Below are 16,509 nucleotides of genomic sequence, written 5' to 3' on the forward strand. Positions count from 1 at the left end.
ATCTTTTTGGTTATTACTTAAAGTGTTTTGTGAGGATTTCAGACCACTACACCAAATCGTCTCCCTCGTGTCCAATCGAGCAAGGTGAGCAAGCCCTGCCCCTCCCCCCCCACCCCGCCGCTCACCATGCCCGATTATAGCTCGTGAAAAGCCCAACGGATGATGATGGGATCATGTAGGCTCTGGATTTGGGTGGTGTGCCCTTGTCGTGCTCAAAACCACCTTTCAATAACTGCTATGAAACAAGATTTGGGATACGTTTAGAGTGATCTTAAGAATGTGTGTGTGAATTGGGGCGTTGTGGGCTGTGGCTTAAATGTGGGTTTCTAAGACAGTATGAGACACATGTGATGGCTCTAGAGACCAGGGTAAAACTGGCCCCAAGTTTTTTGTTTATCGTCATGGAAGCACTTCGCGCACGCGACATCAGCATCGAGGTTGGCGTTCTTGGCCCCAAAAGCGCTGGATGCGCAAAGAACATCATTTGCTCTCACTCGCGACAGTGTTTTAGGGAGAGAAACTGATTTATTGCACGAAAAAAAAACCTTACGTAAAGGATGTTGCTTGCAGCATGCTTTAGAGCTGTAGGCCAATTACGTCCGCAAAGAACCGCCAATCGTGAAGGACGGTTGCGGTGGTCAACCATTCGACCTAAGGAATTGGGTTAGAGGAATGAGGGCTGGGACAAGGGGAGTAGTGTCTGATTGCATTGCAATAAGTTGTGTGGTGTGTTGTGATAGTCACCGCAGTGATTATAGGGAGGAGGGAGGGTTGAGGTCCTCAGTGGGTAGACCTCTGAGGTGGTGCCTGTGTCCGGGAGGGAGTAAGGCCTTTGGACTCATCGGATGAATGTACCCTGCTGTCTTGAGACGTCTAGGTGTAGCTTAGGATTTTTGCCTTTCTCTGCACTTTTTTAGTGCACGAAAGGAAGAGTACAAAATCGCGATAGATGAAATATGATGTAGTGAGGGTGATGCGTAAGCTGCCGCTCATTCGAATTCCACTGCCACGAACAGGCAGTCGTCTCTGACTAGATCCTTCTTCTCGATGTTCTTCCACGTGATCTTCTTCGACAGTATTCCTTTCTGCGGCACGTCTGGCTGCGGCCTCTTCAGGCTTTCGGCATTCTTCTCTTGGCAAATCTTCAATGTGACCGGGACATCTCTGCCTTCCACCGTAGTATGGTTGATGCTGAGTTTCACCTTCTTGGCGAACGGCCACTCCAGGAAGTCGTCCCTGTCTCCAGCGCAGAGGCAGAACAGGAAGGCAACGCTGGATAGCTTTCCCCGGCTCTTCTCGAACTTGCAGGTGAGCGTGAACGTGTAGCCAGCCAGCTTGCAGGGCTCCTTCAGCGGCAGCGTCAGTTCGTTGGATTTCCGCATCGCTTCGATACCCTCGAACTTGCAGATAGTCCACGTGTCTACGTGAAATAAAGAGAGAGGAAAAATTTTAAACTGGAGAAAGATCAGAAGCCAGAATGTAGTTAGCTGAAACTCATTTTTAGGATTTGAACGCTTCACGAGAGCCAGGACACGAGATCACGCACCACGTCGATTTAAGGAGATTCCCTCATTGAGGGCGCCACCTTGTGGTGGTGGATGAGGGTGCAAGCCGTAGTCACGTGGTATTCTTCCTGCTCCACGGGCTCTCTTTTGCAGCCACACAAAAGCAAACATTAGCCCCTTGCTAGAAGTATCAGAGTTCGATGTTTCCTATACACCGTTTCATACATAGCGTGCAACGTTACCAAGGCTGTGCACCGTAATAGGACGCTCATTGCGACAAATGCAAACGCTACTCAAATAAAAAAAATTAAGATACTGTGAACACAAATATGAGAATAAGGATTTCGCTGCTCTTTCGTTCATAGACAGAATTGATGCACGTTTAAAGCTGCAATTATTCGAAGCGTGTTGCTTTTAATATCCGTCTTATAGTTCGTGCCAGCTTTTGCGCCGTCCGGATTATCTACGCGAAGAAAATGGCGTTTCCCGCTTCACCGAGAAGCGCATCGCCTCCTCGCTTGTTTTTTTTTTCACGCAAGATTCGTTCAGGGAAGTTTTCAAAGCTATGCTAGCAGCTTATTGTGAATGCCTATGCAGTAGCAAGGCCATACTTCTCGTAAAGGACAGGCCGCAAAATTCTTGATATTGTCAGTGCCGATCCGGAGTGTCCGCTCGCACTGTCGCGAAGTGTCACACGTAATGTCTTTCCAGCCGACCGACCTCGCCAAAGAGGAGGCCTCGTAAAGTCACTGTACCAAGCTGTGACACCGTCAAGCACGACAGCCTTACGCTGCACGTCCTTCGGTTGAAAGTGCAGTGCTCGCGGAATGAAACGCGACAGGGAGTATTTAGTAGAACCCTGCGCATGCGCAACGTACTCGAGAGTACCGTGTCATGTCGCCCGAAATCTGGCCGCCAAAGGTGACGCGGACTCTGGACTAAGTGCACACACCGAAATTACGTCGATGTCACGCGAATAGCAGCCGGTGGAAACGAAAGCGCCCGCATTAGTTAGCCCTAAATTGACGCGTTTCATTCCGTGAGCACTGTGTACATGGGGTGCACGCTGAAAGAGAACTTCGAACTCTTGAAAAAGTTCTACAAGCGGTTAACGAAGACGACGACCTGCCGCAGCTCAGCCAGATAACTTTGCTGAGGCTCTTGCATGAAATCGACTTCAGCTTTCACGAAAGGAAACGAAAGCTGCATGGTGCTCAACGAGCGCTACGACGTCTTTTCCTGGTGTCGGAAGTAGTTGAGTCCTCAAGGAATTCCGCAAGCAGGGCAGGTACGTAGCGCGCTTAATACTTTTGCGAATTGAATGCTGAGCTCACTTTACTGCGTTTTCTTGGCGCTTCGAAGTCACAAGACCTAACGTTTATGCACTTTAACGGCTGTGATACAGCAACACGTGCGTTAGTTGGCGTTTTTTTTTTACGCGCCGGGCATGTCGCTAAGTTTCAGGGGCTTTGCCATCGTAATTAAAATTTCAGGCAGGCTATACACGGTGTCCTTGCTGTCATGCGCGGTGTTCTTAAAAAAGGTAGGCCATGGTATGCGATGGTAACCAGGTGCATATTGTTCAGTCGAGTAAAGCAGTAACCAGTAATAATTTTGTTGATGCCATTCAGTCTCGATTACGATTAGCTAATTGTTTCAAATACTTCTCTGATGGCTTGCTGTCAGTAAAGAATTAGTGGAAAATTGAAAGGAACATAACATTGGTATGTTCTGAGCTAAGTAATTCTTGCACGTTTAGTTTTTCCGTCTGCTAAAGTGAAAGATCGGGCCACTTGGTTTTGCATAATGAGGTTATAGCACTGCGAACTCAAACGTAAGCACAAAGAAAGGGACACACAGGGATAAGTGGTATGTGCACGCATGAACCAGTGACACTGGATTTCTTAAAGGCGCAGCGTACTTCAGGGCCAAGAAAGTACAAATGTGGACCGCCATTCGGAGATGGATGGCACATACTTTAAGCAGTGGTTTGCGACCACACTCGCGCCCAATATATCCACGAACAGTCTTATTGTTATGTACGATGCGCTGTATCGCAGTGTGATTCAAGAACAAAGTGGCCACAGCGTCGACATAGAAAGGCGACATCCCAACGTGGCTTACGAGGCCGAGAATAGCTCGGAGCTGCACAGATATGGTCCGTACCGCTACGTTGCAACTTTCAAATTGAGTGAGCGCACCCAACGCTGGCTATAAAGTACTGCGTACCGTATAGACACTATTGCTGCTTAACACGATCATGAAGTGTTACTACTGCCTCCGAACCTCAGGCAATTCAACCCAATTGAATATGCATGGGGCATCGTGAAAAGGCCACGAAGTCATGAGAAAAAAAGATTACTTCGGTGCATGTTGAACAGCTTTTGCCAAAGACAGTGGCGTCAGTTACCCAACAAATGTGGACAAGCTGGTGGGGTGTTGAAGAAGAGGCCTTGAAGAGGGATGTGATTATCGGATAGTCAAATCGAGCCGGTAATTTTTAACACTGGTGGTTCAAGTGACTCTTCTGACGAGTCTAGTTCAGCATTTAGTGGCATCGAGAAGATTGCTTAAGTTCTTTCTCATTGCCAAAGTGCAGCACTTGTCAGAAGTGTTCTATGGGTATTGCAGAAAAATAAACTCGTGTGTTCATTTTCACCAATTATGAAATTTATTTTTCCCTGCACACTGAATTCTTTAGGTGCATGTTCAAAATTGTAGCCAAGGTACATAGTGGAGTCCACAATATTTTTGTAATTTCTTAACAGAGTAATGCACCGCGGAAATCTCACATCCGCCAGGAAGTATTGCAGTAATTTTTTTTAACGGCGGTAACACATGGAACAGACTGAAAAACATTATTTTGTGTGCGCTTCCTGCTCTTTTAATGCTTGATCATTCATGTACTTCCACTCGCACGAGCTCTGTCGAGAAGTACGTCACAGGGAGAATGAGTTAAGCAAACCATGCACCTCAATTTCCTTTCTTCAAGTAAAAGAAACACACGCGCACAGAAATTTCAGGCTGTGTGGCCGGGCTTCAGTACGAACGCTGTCGTAGAAGTCGTGACGCTCATTTACAAAGTGACAGTAAATGTTGCTGCAATCATACAAGGTAAGATACACTGAGAGAACAGATGTGGCGTTGTCAAGTCGGCTGTAACGCAGGCAAGAACAAAAAAAATTAAGTATTTCTACTGAATGAGGCAAATGAAGAAAAAAAAAATGTTCGCCAGACTGAGATTCGAACCCTCGTCATTCGCAACGTGCATGTACTGGCGCGCGCCCTGAACCACTCAAGCAGCATCGGTTAATTCTTATTTTATTGAGAATGCCACGAAACTCAGAGATGCGCTGAAACACCGACGCAATGAAGAGGAAGCGCTTAAAATATTGGATACCTCTACGCGGTTTAAAGTGCAAAAGTATAAGTGCAACTGACCTTACGTAGGCTAGCGGATGTTTTGTGAAATATGGCAATAAAGAAAAAAAAAGCCATGACGCAATTGCACTCGCACATTCGATTTGCTGTGGACAACTTCCGTAGCTTTCGCAGCGTTGCACGTTATGTATTAAACGGAGTATTCATAGTTGTCGACAACTTGTTCATTGACACCTTCCTAATGAAAATGTACTTCACGTAGAATATTTATCACATTTAGGTTACCGACTAACAAAAATTCTTCCAATAAATCTCGGCGGTGACCATGTATTTTGTTCACGTAAAGTGATGTACCATTTTTGAATGATCTGCGTTGGGCACTTGGGACATACGGCGAACTGGAATACCTGTGCGCAATGTGGCTTGTGCGGGAGTCTGGGGTGGGTCGAAAGATTTCAATGGTTACTATACACATGCCAAAAATTTTCGGACAGGTTTGCTAAACCGCAATCGGCTAATGATTTTCATCATTTTAAAGCAAGTTTGGCATGTTAAGCTTGCCGTATTTTCTGCTTGGGTACAATCATAATTATATAGAACGCTCCATAGCTTAAACCTCGTCTTGTGCGCAATATGTCCTTCTCAAGTTGGTGTCCACAGTAAACAAAACAGCATCACAAGAAAGGGGTGGCTTGAAGTGATCAACCACGATGGAACAAGGAATATGTGGCGGAAGCCGATAATTTGACAACCCGTCTTGTATTTGTCAGGGCCTGATATGGCACGTCCGCTTGTCAGTGATGATGCTCACAGTGAACATTTTGCTCACAATTTGAGCGTTCCCTATTAGCAAACTTGGTGGGACATGCCAATAAGTTCGCCCCATAAGTTGTCTGGTTCTTTTAAAGCTCCAAACGGATCCCTTGTTAAGCCACTGTTGATCTGAGCCGGACACGAGTTTTCCAGTTTTCTGTAATCTCACAGTTGATGCCTAGTGCGTAGCCCAGCCCTCGTTTATTCTAAAATGCAGGTTACGTGGCAAAATAAGGAACAAAAAGGGGGAGAACATTATGCTCATCCCACGCTCTGTGGGAATCGTTGAAAGCGAAGCTTTCTGTGCTCATTGCTTTGATTTACGATAATCAGTGGTGATGGTGATGGCGAATGTTGAATTTTTTCAACGTTTACTCCAATACGAGAGCGGTCAGTTGTTGTTAAACGTTACCTTGCGCACACCGCTGCTTTTTGCGTGGGACACCGAACACACAGGGAGGCGTGCTTGCTTGAAGCGTTCTGCGCCATTGATCATAACGTCTCAGAGGGCTGATCATTCTCATTGCCTCCCATGGCATACCGCACGATGGAAGAAGCGTTAAACCTTGATCAAATTGTGGGGCTGTACGTGCAAAAACCACAATCGGTTTACGAGTCCCGTTGTGTGGCAGACTCCGGTAAAATTTTGGCACCTTGCTGTTCCTAAACATACAATTAAATCTAAGTGCACGAGCACGCATGTTTTTCGCTCCTGTCTAACTGCGGCTGCCGCGGTTGGGATCGAACCCGCCTCCTCGAGCGATGCCATACCCGCACGGCTGCCGCGGCGGGTACAGAAGTGTTGATTTGGTGTGTGACCACTTCCGTAGTGTCAACTAGACTCTGCAGTGATTCAATGCGGCTTTGCGTCGGCACGCACTGCGTCAGTTGTCCACTCGACAAATTTGCATAGTGTTCGTTCTTCAGAAATAGCAAGAACGTACCGTACAGTGCCTTTAATTTGGCCATAACCGCTGCCGCGTCTGTAGTAGTAGTGTTTTCTTGTCTTCCTTCGTAAACTTTTTCCCTTCCCCCTTCCCCCTGTATGGGTACTGCGAGCGAAGAACCTCTTCCCCCTGTATGGGTACTGCGAGCGAAGAATGGCAAGGCTGTTTGCTCGTTGTGCGACTGCGTCGGTTCTCCACATTATCTGCCTGCTCTTCCTGCCTCTTCACTACAATCCTATCTACCTCCCCGTTGGACTTGCACGTTAATATAAGGGTAAGCGCTGCAGTTTCTGCAATGTTTTTTTCGGGGGGTCATGGATAATTACAGCTGCCAAGAGGCTAACTGGCGACACCCAGGGAGCTTCAGAGGGCATGGCGCAGGTGCGTCGCGATAGAAAGGTCCAAGCGAGTTTCTCGCGTCGTCTTTCCTCTCTGTCACGCTCCTGTAATCTATATACACGCTCTGAACAACCCCCGGCGCGGAGTGCAAGACAGCCGCAGCAGCAGTGGAAAAATCGAAGGAAGAGGCAAAGAAAGCTCCGTTTTAAGAGTGATGTTCAGTGTAAAATCGGCGCGAGTAGAATTTACTCACCAGCTTCACTGTCATAACAGCTGTTGCGTCTAGATGCATCGCCCTCGCTTGCGTGCGGATCGAGCACGCTGAGAAAATTGGCCAGGGATACAGCTTTGCGCTTCAGTGATGCGATGTTCGCATGGGACCTGGGAGTGCCGAGATCTGAGTTCTTGAGCTCCTGCTGAATGTCCTTTATCGTTTCGGCGAGGCGTCCCGCTTCGGCGGCGTCGAGAGTCACTTTGCGCTCACTGTCGGGCTCAGGCTCAGCGGGACTGAAAAAAATTCGAGTGAGATGGGCTAAGTGATTACGCTTCTTTTAAATAGGCGGCACAGTTTCTTTCAAATCTGTGGGAATACCAGGCCAGGTATGCAGGTAGCTAGCAATCATAAGGTCTATTCTATATGGTGTACCGCAGCTGCTCGATATTAGCTGTGCCCCGCAGGGGCGTCTGTGTCAGCAGGCGTTTGGTGTGTGGCGACACCACGGACCCGAGCACACGAGGGTTGGACCCTCCCGCGTGTAGCCGTGCGCGGCTTAGCCGTGTCTGGGGGAAAAGGGGATCCTGGGGGTTGAGCCGATGCTGGGTGTTTGGACCTTTAAGGCCCCCCGGCGGAGGCAACACACCCCTTTGGCCTCTGCTTCACATAGACGGCACCCCCGGACTGACCCACCCGGGGGAAATCGGCAGTCGCCTCTTCCTATCTCTTCCTCTCGAATCTTCATCTTTATCTCTTACTTTTCTATCTCTCCTGTCTTCTCTTCACTTCTTATTACTTCGTTATTTTCCTGGCGGCAAGGGTTAACCTTGTGTAATATATCCAGTCTTGGGTATTTATATTAGGTTATAGTGGGATTGTACCGCTGGCGTACGCAGAATAGAATGTTTCTAATCCTGTGGCGTCCCCAGGTTGGGCTCCGAGGTGGGCGGCGGGCATTCCTGCCGAATACAGCAATTCTATATATGGCTTCAAATTTCCCCCCACTCCTTGATCGCTCCCTGAAGAGGGGGCGCACCGATGAAACTTTCAACTTCCTCTTGAAACCGAAAGAAATTTTCCCCAAATACCATGTAATACATAGCCAGCATGAAACCAAAACAGTTCGCACAATATCCCCATTTGTGGTGGCAAAATGTCTGACTGAAGCAATCGGCTCTGGTTACAAAGTAACTAAGATGGGAAGCGGCGACCTTCTTCTCGAAGTGCGTGACAAGCTCCAATACAGCAAACTGACCAAACTTGTTGCGTTCGGTGACATTCCAGTCTCTGTGGGCCCCCACCGGTCAATGAACACTGTACGTGGTGTCATTTCTGATGACGACCTCCTTGAACTTAGTGAGAGCGAACTGTTGGAAGGATGGCAAGAACAAAACGTAGTAAAGGTGCAACGAATTAAGTTAAGGCGTGACGACAAGGAAATTCCAACAAAACATCTAATAATAACATTTGGAACAAGTGAACTACCTGATTCATTAGAGACGGGATATTGCAAACTACGCGTACGACCGTACATCCCCAATCCGCGCCGATGCTTCAAGTGTCAGCGTTTTGGGCATGGGTCTCAGAGCTGCCGAGGGCGTGCTACTTGTGCAAAATGTGCATCTAAAGACCACACATCGGACACCTGTTCTTCTACAACCCACTGCGCTAACTGTGACGGAGACCACCCCGCCTATTCGCGATCGTGCCCGTCATGGAAAAAAGAAAAACAAATAATCGAACTGAAGGTCAAACTAAACATTTCTTTTCCGGAAGCGCGCAAGCGTTTTTCTGTACATAACCAACCGAATCCGTCCTACAGTGATGTGACGCGCCGGGGGGCAGTGCCACATCGTCTGGCGGCCGCGCAAGTCACACGGAGTGTGACGGCGGTTACGCCATCAGCCCCCCTGGCGGGAGCAGCCACTGCTGTTCCGCCCCCTACCACGAAGGGCCAGCAGACCTCCGAGCCTGCCGGTCCCAGGGCCACTGCTCGTGCAGATAGGCCCGAAAAACTCCCGAGAGTGCCCGCTGAGCGGGCTTCATCCAGCGCCTCTGACGAGGCGATGGATGTAACGAAACCTTCTCCGGCGTCCCAGACGCCGAAGGAACGGCGTTGCTCCCTGGAGCGCGCCCACAAAAAAGAAATACCCCGCATCAAGGGGCCTGGAAAGGTCCCTTGAGCCAACCTAATATCTCTTGACACACACCATAAAACACTTCCAATATGGACACACAGATAATGCACTGGAATGTGAGAGGTTTAATACACAATCTTGATGATATTAAGGAACTCCTTCGCAAGTTTAACCCACGGGTGCTGTGTGTGCAAGAGACACACCTCAAACCTTCACATACTAACTTTCTGAAACAATATGCCATTTATCGCAAAGATCGCAGTGACGCTCTCGCCTCGTCAGGTGGTGTTGCTATTATAGTTGATAAGGGTATCGCCTGCCAACATTTACATCTGCAAACACCCCTTGAGGCAGTGGCGATCAGAGTCGTGCTATTTGATAAGTTAGTAACCGTTAGCTCTTTGTATATCCCTCCATGCCATCAACTTTCTGCAACAGAATTCCAGAGTTTTATCGAAGAACTCCCCGAACCTTACATTGTAGTAGGTGATTTAAACGCACACAACACCCTCTGGGGAGATTCTCGTTGTGATGCAAGAGGGCGTTTATTAGAAAAGTTCCTTTTATCTTCTAATGCATGCATATTGAACAAGAAAGAACCTACATTCTACAGCGTGGCAAATAAAACATTCTCATCTATTGACTTAAGCATAACATCAAGTACACTAGTGCCATATCTGGAGTGGAACGTGATCAAAAATCCATATGGTAGTTACCATTTCCCAATTCTCTTAAAATTAACACAAGGCGATAAGTGTTCCCCACATCTGCCACGTTGGAAGGTCGACTGTGCTGACTGGAAACGATACAGAGAGCTGACGCATTTGACCTGGGATGACATCTGTACCCTCTCAATCGATGATAGAGTATCATATTTGACGGCATTTATAACTAATGCTGCGTCAATATGTATCCCTCAAACGAATGGATCACCTTCTAAACGGCGTATTCCTTGGTGGAATGAGCAGTGTAAGGAAGCCCGCAAAAATCAAAATAAGGCTTGGGGTCGCCTTCGCGACTGCCCAACTACCGAGAACTTGATCAGCTTTAAGAAAATAAAATCAGAAGGTAGAAGAACGCGCCGCCTTGCCAAAAGGGAAAGCTGGCAAAAATACATCTCTAGTATTAATTCTTATACAGACGAGGGAAAAGCCTGGAACAGGGTAAACAAAATAAAAGGCCGCGAAACTCATCCTCTACCATTGGTAAATACACAAGGAGACACCCTCATTGACCAAGCCGACTCTCTAGGGGTACATTTTGAAAGGATCTCTAGCTCATCCCACTATTCAGACACATTTCTGAGATACCGGCAACAAGCGGAACGACTGCCTCTGGGTCGGAAAGGCAATAGCAACCAACCTTACAACCGCCCATTTAGCATGGCGGAATTTCAGGCTGCGCTGAATGGCTGTAACAAGTCTGCTCCAGGAAGTGACAGATTATTGTATATAATGATCAAACACCTACACCCTGAAACCCACAAAACACTACTGTCACTCTTCAACTCTGTGTTCTCCGCTGGTTACATTCCATCCGCCTGGAAGGTAGCAATAATTATTCCAATACTAAAAGACGGCAAGGACCCAACTTCAGTCAACAGCTATAGGCCTATAGCGTTGACAAGTTGCCTGTGTAAACTCTTTGAAAAAATGGTTAACCGGCGTCTCCTTCATTTTCTTGAAAGTAACAAACTATTAGATCCCCTACAGTGTGGTTTCAGGGAAGGTAGATCCACAACTGATCACCTTGTCCGCATCGAGACGAATATTCGCGATGCTTTTGTGCACAAGCAGTTCTTTTTGTCAGTATTTATTGACATGGAGAAGGCTTACGACACCACGTGGCGGTTCGGAATTCTCCGTGACCTGGCCGAAATGGGAGTCCGAGGTAATTTGCTGAATGTCATCCAGAGTTACCTGTCTAACCGCACGTTCCGCGTCAGAGTTGGTAATGTGCTATCTCGTCTATTTACACAGGAAACAGGTGTACCACAAGGTGGCGTGCTTAGCTGCACTCTATTCGTTATAAAAATGAACTCACTCTACACTATCATACCACGTACAATGTTTTATTCTGTGTATGTAGATGACGTACAAATAGGTTTTAAGTCATGCAGTCTTTCCATCTGTGAGCGACATGTACAGCTTGGGCTAAACAAATTGTCAATGTGGGCTGACGAGAATGGGTTTAAATTAAACCCGCAAAAGAGTACGTGTGTTCTCTTCTCGAACAAGAGAGGTATACTTCCTGAACCCGCTATTTACCTTAATGGACAACAGCTCCCAGTGAGCCATGAACATATCTTTTTGGGCCTCATATTAGACACTAAATTAACATTTATCCCCCACCTGAAATATCTGAAGGCGAAGTGCATGAAGACAATAAATCTTCTGAAGCTCTTGTCCCGTACATCCTGGGGAAGTGACAGAAGATGCCTTTTGAGCATATATAAAAGTTTGATAAGGTCACGCCTTGACTATGGTGCTATAGTGTATAACTCTGCTACGCCTAGTGCCTTGAAGATGTTAGATTCGATTCACCACTTGGGTATCCGTCTTGCTACAGGTGCCTTCAGGACTAGTCCTGTAGAGAGCCTGTACGTTGAATCCAACGAATGGTCTCTTAATCTACAAAGGGCATATTTATCTTTTTCTTACGCCTTGAAAGTTAAATAAGATATTCAGCATCCATGTCATTTTGCAATTAGCGACATGTCCACTGCCAGGCTATTCCGTAACCACCCAGCCATCAGGCCTCCTCTATCCCTCCGAGTGAAAGTACTGTCAGAAGAAACAGGCGTCGCTTTTCTAGAAAATATCCCAATGGCTCCTACTCGGTTGCCACCGCCTTGGGAGTGGCAAACTATCCAATGTGACATATCTTTCTTAGAAATATCGAAACGAGCGCCTGAGGCTCACATACAATCACATTTCCTTGAACTAAAAGAGAAGTATTCCTGTGCTGAATTTTACACGGATGCTTCGAAATCTGCTGATGGTGTTGCTTACGCAGCTCTTGGACCATCATTTTCAATATCTGGGACACTAAACCCATACACAAGCATCTTTACAGCGGAAGCATACGCTATACTCTCGGCTATTAAACACATCAGGCTCACAAACATCGCTAAGGCTGTTCTCTTCACAGACTCATTAAGTGTCGTGAAAGCACTGATTAGTTTGCAAAAACATAAGAATTCCGTTTTGAATGAGCTGTATAATTTATTGTGCACCCTATATATGTGCAATCAAGTGATTGTCATATGCTGGGTACCCGGTCACAAAGGTATAAAAGGGAACGAAGTAGCTGACGAAAGCGCTAGATCAGTAACCTTTAGCGACAGAGATAGAAATATTCCCATCCCTACCACAGACCTAAAGCCTTTTCTACGCCGTAAATTAAGGAATCATTGGCAAGGCAAGTGGGATACACAAGTAATGAATAAGCTTTACATAATAAAACCAAAACTGGGGAACTGGATAAGGGGGAAAACAGCACGTTACAAGGAAGTGCTTCTTTGCCGTTTAAGGATAGGCCACACATACGGTACCCACTCTCATCTATTGACTGGGGGCGATCCTCCAACTTGTGTTAAGTGCGGCAATAGTCTCACAGCCCTCCATGTTCTTATTCAGTGCCCTGCAATAGAAACAGACAGGAAAAAGTTTTTCCCTGCTGCATATCGCGAGAATTTACCCCTTTACCCTGCATTTTTTCTTAGCGATGAACCGCTTTTTAATCTGCAAACAGTCTTAGAGTTTTTAGCCGAAACGGACACCCTGAAAATCATCTGGCCAGGAAACTTTTAGCACATGATTAACAGCCCTGCATTCAAGGGCTCTCTTGAAACTCTCTTGTCAGTGTTAAGTTTTATTGCATCATGTTTTAACGAAAGTCCATTGCCATAGCCCATATCACACCCTAGTCATCGTCATTATTTTAGCACTTATGCATTCTACTCCACTTACAGCGGAAGTTTTTAGGCCCTTTTACAGCCATATCTCACATACCATGATGAGTTCATTGTGCACGTCACCCACAACACATCGTCAACATTACCACCTGTCATGGCGCTCTTTGGCCAGACCTGGCCCTTGCGCCATTAAACACCACACATCATCATCATCGGGTGGTGTTGCGATTCTTACTCATAGAAGTATTGCGTGTCAGCCTTTACAGCTACAAACGCCCCTTGAAGCAGTGGCGGTTCGAGTTGTCCTACTAAACAAACTCATCACCATTTGCTCCCTTTACATACCCCCGCATTACCAACTGAACAAACATGAATTTCACTCCTTGATCGATCAATTGCCAGAACCCCCGCAGGGGCGTCTGCGTAAGCAGGCGTTTGGTGTGTTGCGACACCACGTACCCGAGCACACGAGGGTTGGACCCTCCCGCGTGTAGCCGTGCGCGGCTTAGCCGTGTCCGGGGAAAAGGGGATCCTGGGGGTTGAGCCAATGCCGGGTGTTTGGACCTTTACGGCCCCTCGGCGGCGGCAACACACCCCTTTGGCCTCGGCTTCACGTAGACGGCACCCCCGGACTGACCCACCCGGGGGAAATCGGCAGTCGCCTTTTCCTCTCCCCTCTCTTCAATCTTTTTCTTTCCTGTCTTCTTTCTTTTACTGTCCTATCATCTCGTCTCTTCCGTCACTTCCTAATTTTCTAGGCGGCTAGGGTTAACCTTGTGTATGTGCCCTCCCTTGGGTATGGTATATTGGGTTATAGCAGCAATGCACGGCTGGCGTCTGCAGCCTTACACGTTAAGTGCTACAGCGTCCCCCTGTTGGGCTCCATGGTGGGTGGCCGCCATTGCCGCCGAAAATGTCCGAAATATTATGGGAACACCTGCTTTTCCACGTCTGCTTGATCGTCACCCTCGAAAGAGGGGACGCACCGATGAAATTCTAAGCCTCTTCAAACCAAAAGAAATTTTCCCCCGATTCCAAGTCGTTCACAGCGAAAAAACAGAAAAACCAGCTAGAACCGTATCACCTTTCCTTGTTGCTAAAGGCTTGACTGATGCACTTGGCCCAGGCTATAAGGTCACCAAAATGTCGAGCGGGGATCTCCTCCTTGAAATCCATGATAAAGAACAGCACAGCAAACTAAACTGACTTGTGGCATTTGGAGATATACCTGTTACCGTTTCACCCCATCGGTCTATGAACACAGCACGCGGTGTAGTATCTGATGCAGATCTCATCGACTTGTCCGAAACAGAGCTGTTAGAAGGCTGGAAAGAGGAAAATGTAATTAACGTTCAAAGAATCATTATCCGAAGAGAAAATAAGGAAATTCCTACAAAGCACCTGATCCTCACATTTGCCACTTGCGATCTGCCACAAACAATAGAAACTGGATACACGAAGATAGCTGTCAGACCATACATCCCTAATCCAAGAAGATGCTTCCAATGTCAAAGATTTGGCCACGGATCGCAGAGCTGCCGTGGTAAACTTACTTGTGCGAAATGTGGAGCCCAAGGCCACGCCTCAGATAAATGTGAAGCAACACCTCACTGTGTAAACTGTGAAGGTGAACATCCAGCATACTCCCGATCTTGTCCCAACTGGAAGAAAGAAAAGGAAATAATCACCTTAAAAGTACACGAAAACATCTCCTTCAAGGAAGCACGAAAAAGGTGCTCCCCATTCCACACCAAAACGTACGCCGATGCGACGCGTCAGGGGGCAGCGCCGCACCGGCCTGCGCCACCTGCCCGGCCCGCGCACAGCGAGTCGTTGGCTGTGGCATCCCCCGCCCCCGAGGTGGAAGCAGTTAAACCTGCGCCACCTACCAAGACACAGAGGCCGGCCCCGCAGGGGCGTCTGCGCAAGCAGGCGTTTGGTGTGTTGCGACACCACGGACCCGAGCACACGAGGGTTAGACCCTCCCGCGTGTAGTCGTGCGCGGCTTAGCCGTGTCCGGGGAAAGGGGGATCCTGGAGGTTGAGCCGATGCCGGGTGATAGGACCTTTAAGGCCCCCCGGCGGAGGCAACACACCTCTTTGGCCTCTGCTTCACGTAGACGGCACCCCCGGACTGACCCACCCGGGGGAAATCGGTACTCGCCTTTTCCTGTCTCTCTCTTCTCAAACCTTCCTCTTTATCTCTTACTTTACATCTTTCCTGTCTTCTTCTCTCTTCCATTTACTTCCTTTCTCTACGGCGGCAAGGGTTAACCTTGTGTGGATATCCCACCTTGGGTACACCATATTTGGTTATAGTGACGGCGTACGGCTGGCGTCGTGCAGGCTTGGACACAAGCCCTGCCGCGTCCCCTCGTTGGGCTCCGTGGTGGGCGGTCGGCGCTGTTGCCGAACACACACACTTTCCTATGGCAGCTCAAATCTCTGTTGTCCATGATCGGCGTCTCAAAAGATGCCGCACCGAAGTACCGTTTCAATTCTCCTTTCGAAGCAACGCTCCATCCTTCCCCAAATACTATGTAGTCCACAGTGAAAGTAACACGCCTATTAGAAAGCTTTCTCCATTCCTGGTCGCCAAATGCCTGAAAGATAAAATCGGACAGACATACAAAGCCTCCAAAATGTCTAGTGGGGACCTCCTCCTAGAATTGAATAGTAAAGATCAAGCAGATAAGCTGTCTGAACTTACCAGTATTGGTGAGGCGACAGTGACTGTTTCAGCCCACAGAACACTCAATACAAGTAGGGGAGTAATATCTGAAGAAGATTTTATTGGATTAAGCGACGAGGAACTGCTGGAAGGTTTCCAGGAACAAAATGTTACCAAGGTACAGAGAATAGTAATCCGCAGAAACGACCAAGAAATCCCCACCAAACACGTTATACTCACCTTCTGAACAAGCGTAATGCCTACTTCACTCGATGCAGGTTATGTCAAAGTCAATGTGAGACCATATATTCCAAATCCCAGACGATGTTTTAAGTGCCAAAGATTTGGACATGCTTCACATGCATGCCGAGGGCAAACAACTTGTGCTAAATGCAGCTCTAACGACCACCAATCAGAGAATTGCACCTCTTCGCCACATTGTGTTAACTGCAAGGGAGATCATCCAGCTTATTCGCGGTCCTGCCCTTGCTGGAAAAAAGAAAAAGAAGTCATTGCCCTAACTGTAAAAGAAAAAATTTCGTTCTTTGAAGCCCGAAAGCGGCTATCGTATCTTCCGCGAAGAAGT

General features: G+C 47.6%; 1 protein-coding gene across 2 annotated transcripts in view; it reads right to left on the minus strand.

Moving 5' to 3' along the window:
• Positions 1-202: 202 nt before the first annotated feature.
• LOC135918685 (uncharacterized) overlaps positions 203-16,509 on the minus strand; it is a 194,393-nt gene continuing 178,086 nt past the window's right edge. The window contains exons 2-4 of one of the 2 annotated variants that reach the window (XM_065452340.2): positions 12,895-12,979; positions 7,239-7,492; positions 203-1,420 (exon numbers count right to left, since the gene is read on the minus strand). In XM_065452340.2, the coding sequence (XP_065308412.1) occupies positions 990-1,382 (393 nt within the window). In that variant the 5' untranslated portion in view covers positions 1,383-1,420; positions 7,239-7,492; positions 12,895-12,979 and the 3' untranslated portion in view covers positions 203-989. The remainder of the gene's footprint in view (positions 1,421-7,238; positions 7,493-12,894; positions 12,980-16,509) is intronic. The other variant, XM_065452339.2, reaches the window with a different exon arrangement.

This window comes from Dermacentor albipictus, chromosome 6, assembly GCF_038994185.2.
Source record: "Dermacentor albipictus isolate Rhodes 1998 colony chromosome 6, USDA_Dalb.pri_finalv2, whole genome shotgun sequence".
NCBI lineage: Eukaryota > Metazoa > Arthropoda > Arachnida > Ixodida > Ixodidae > Dermacentor > Dermacentor albipictus.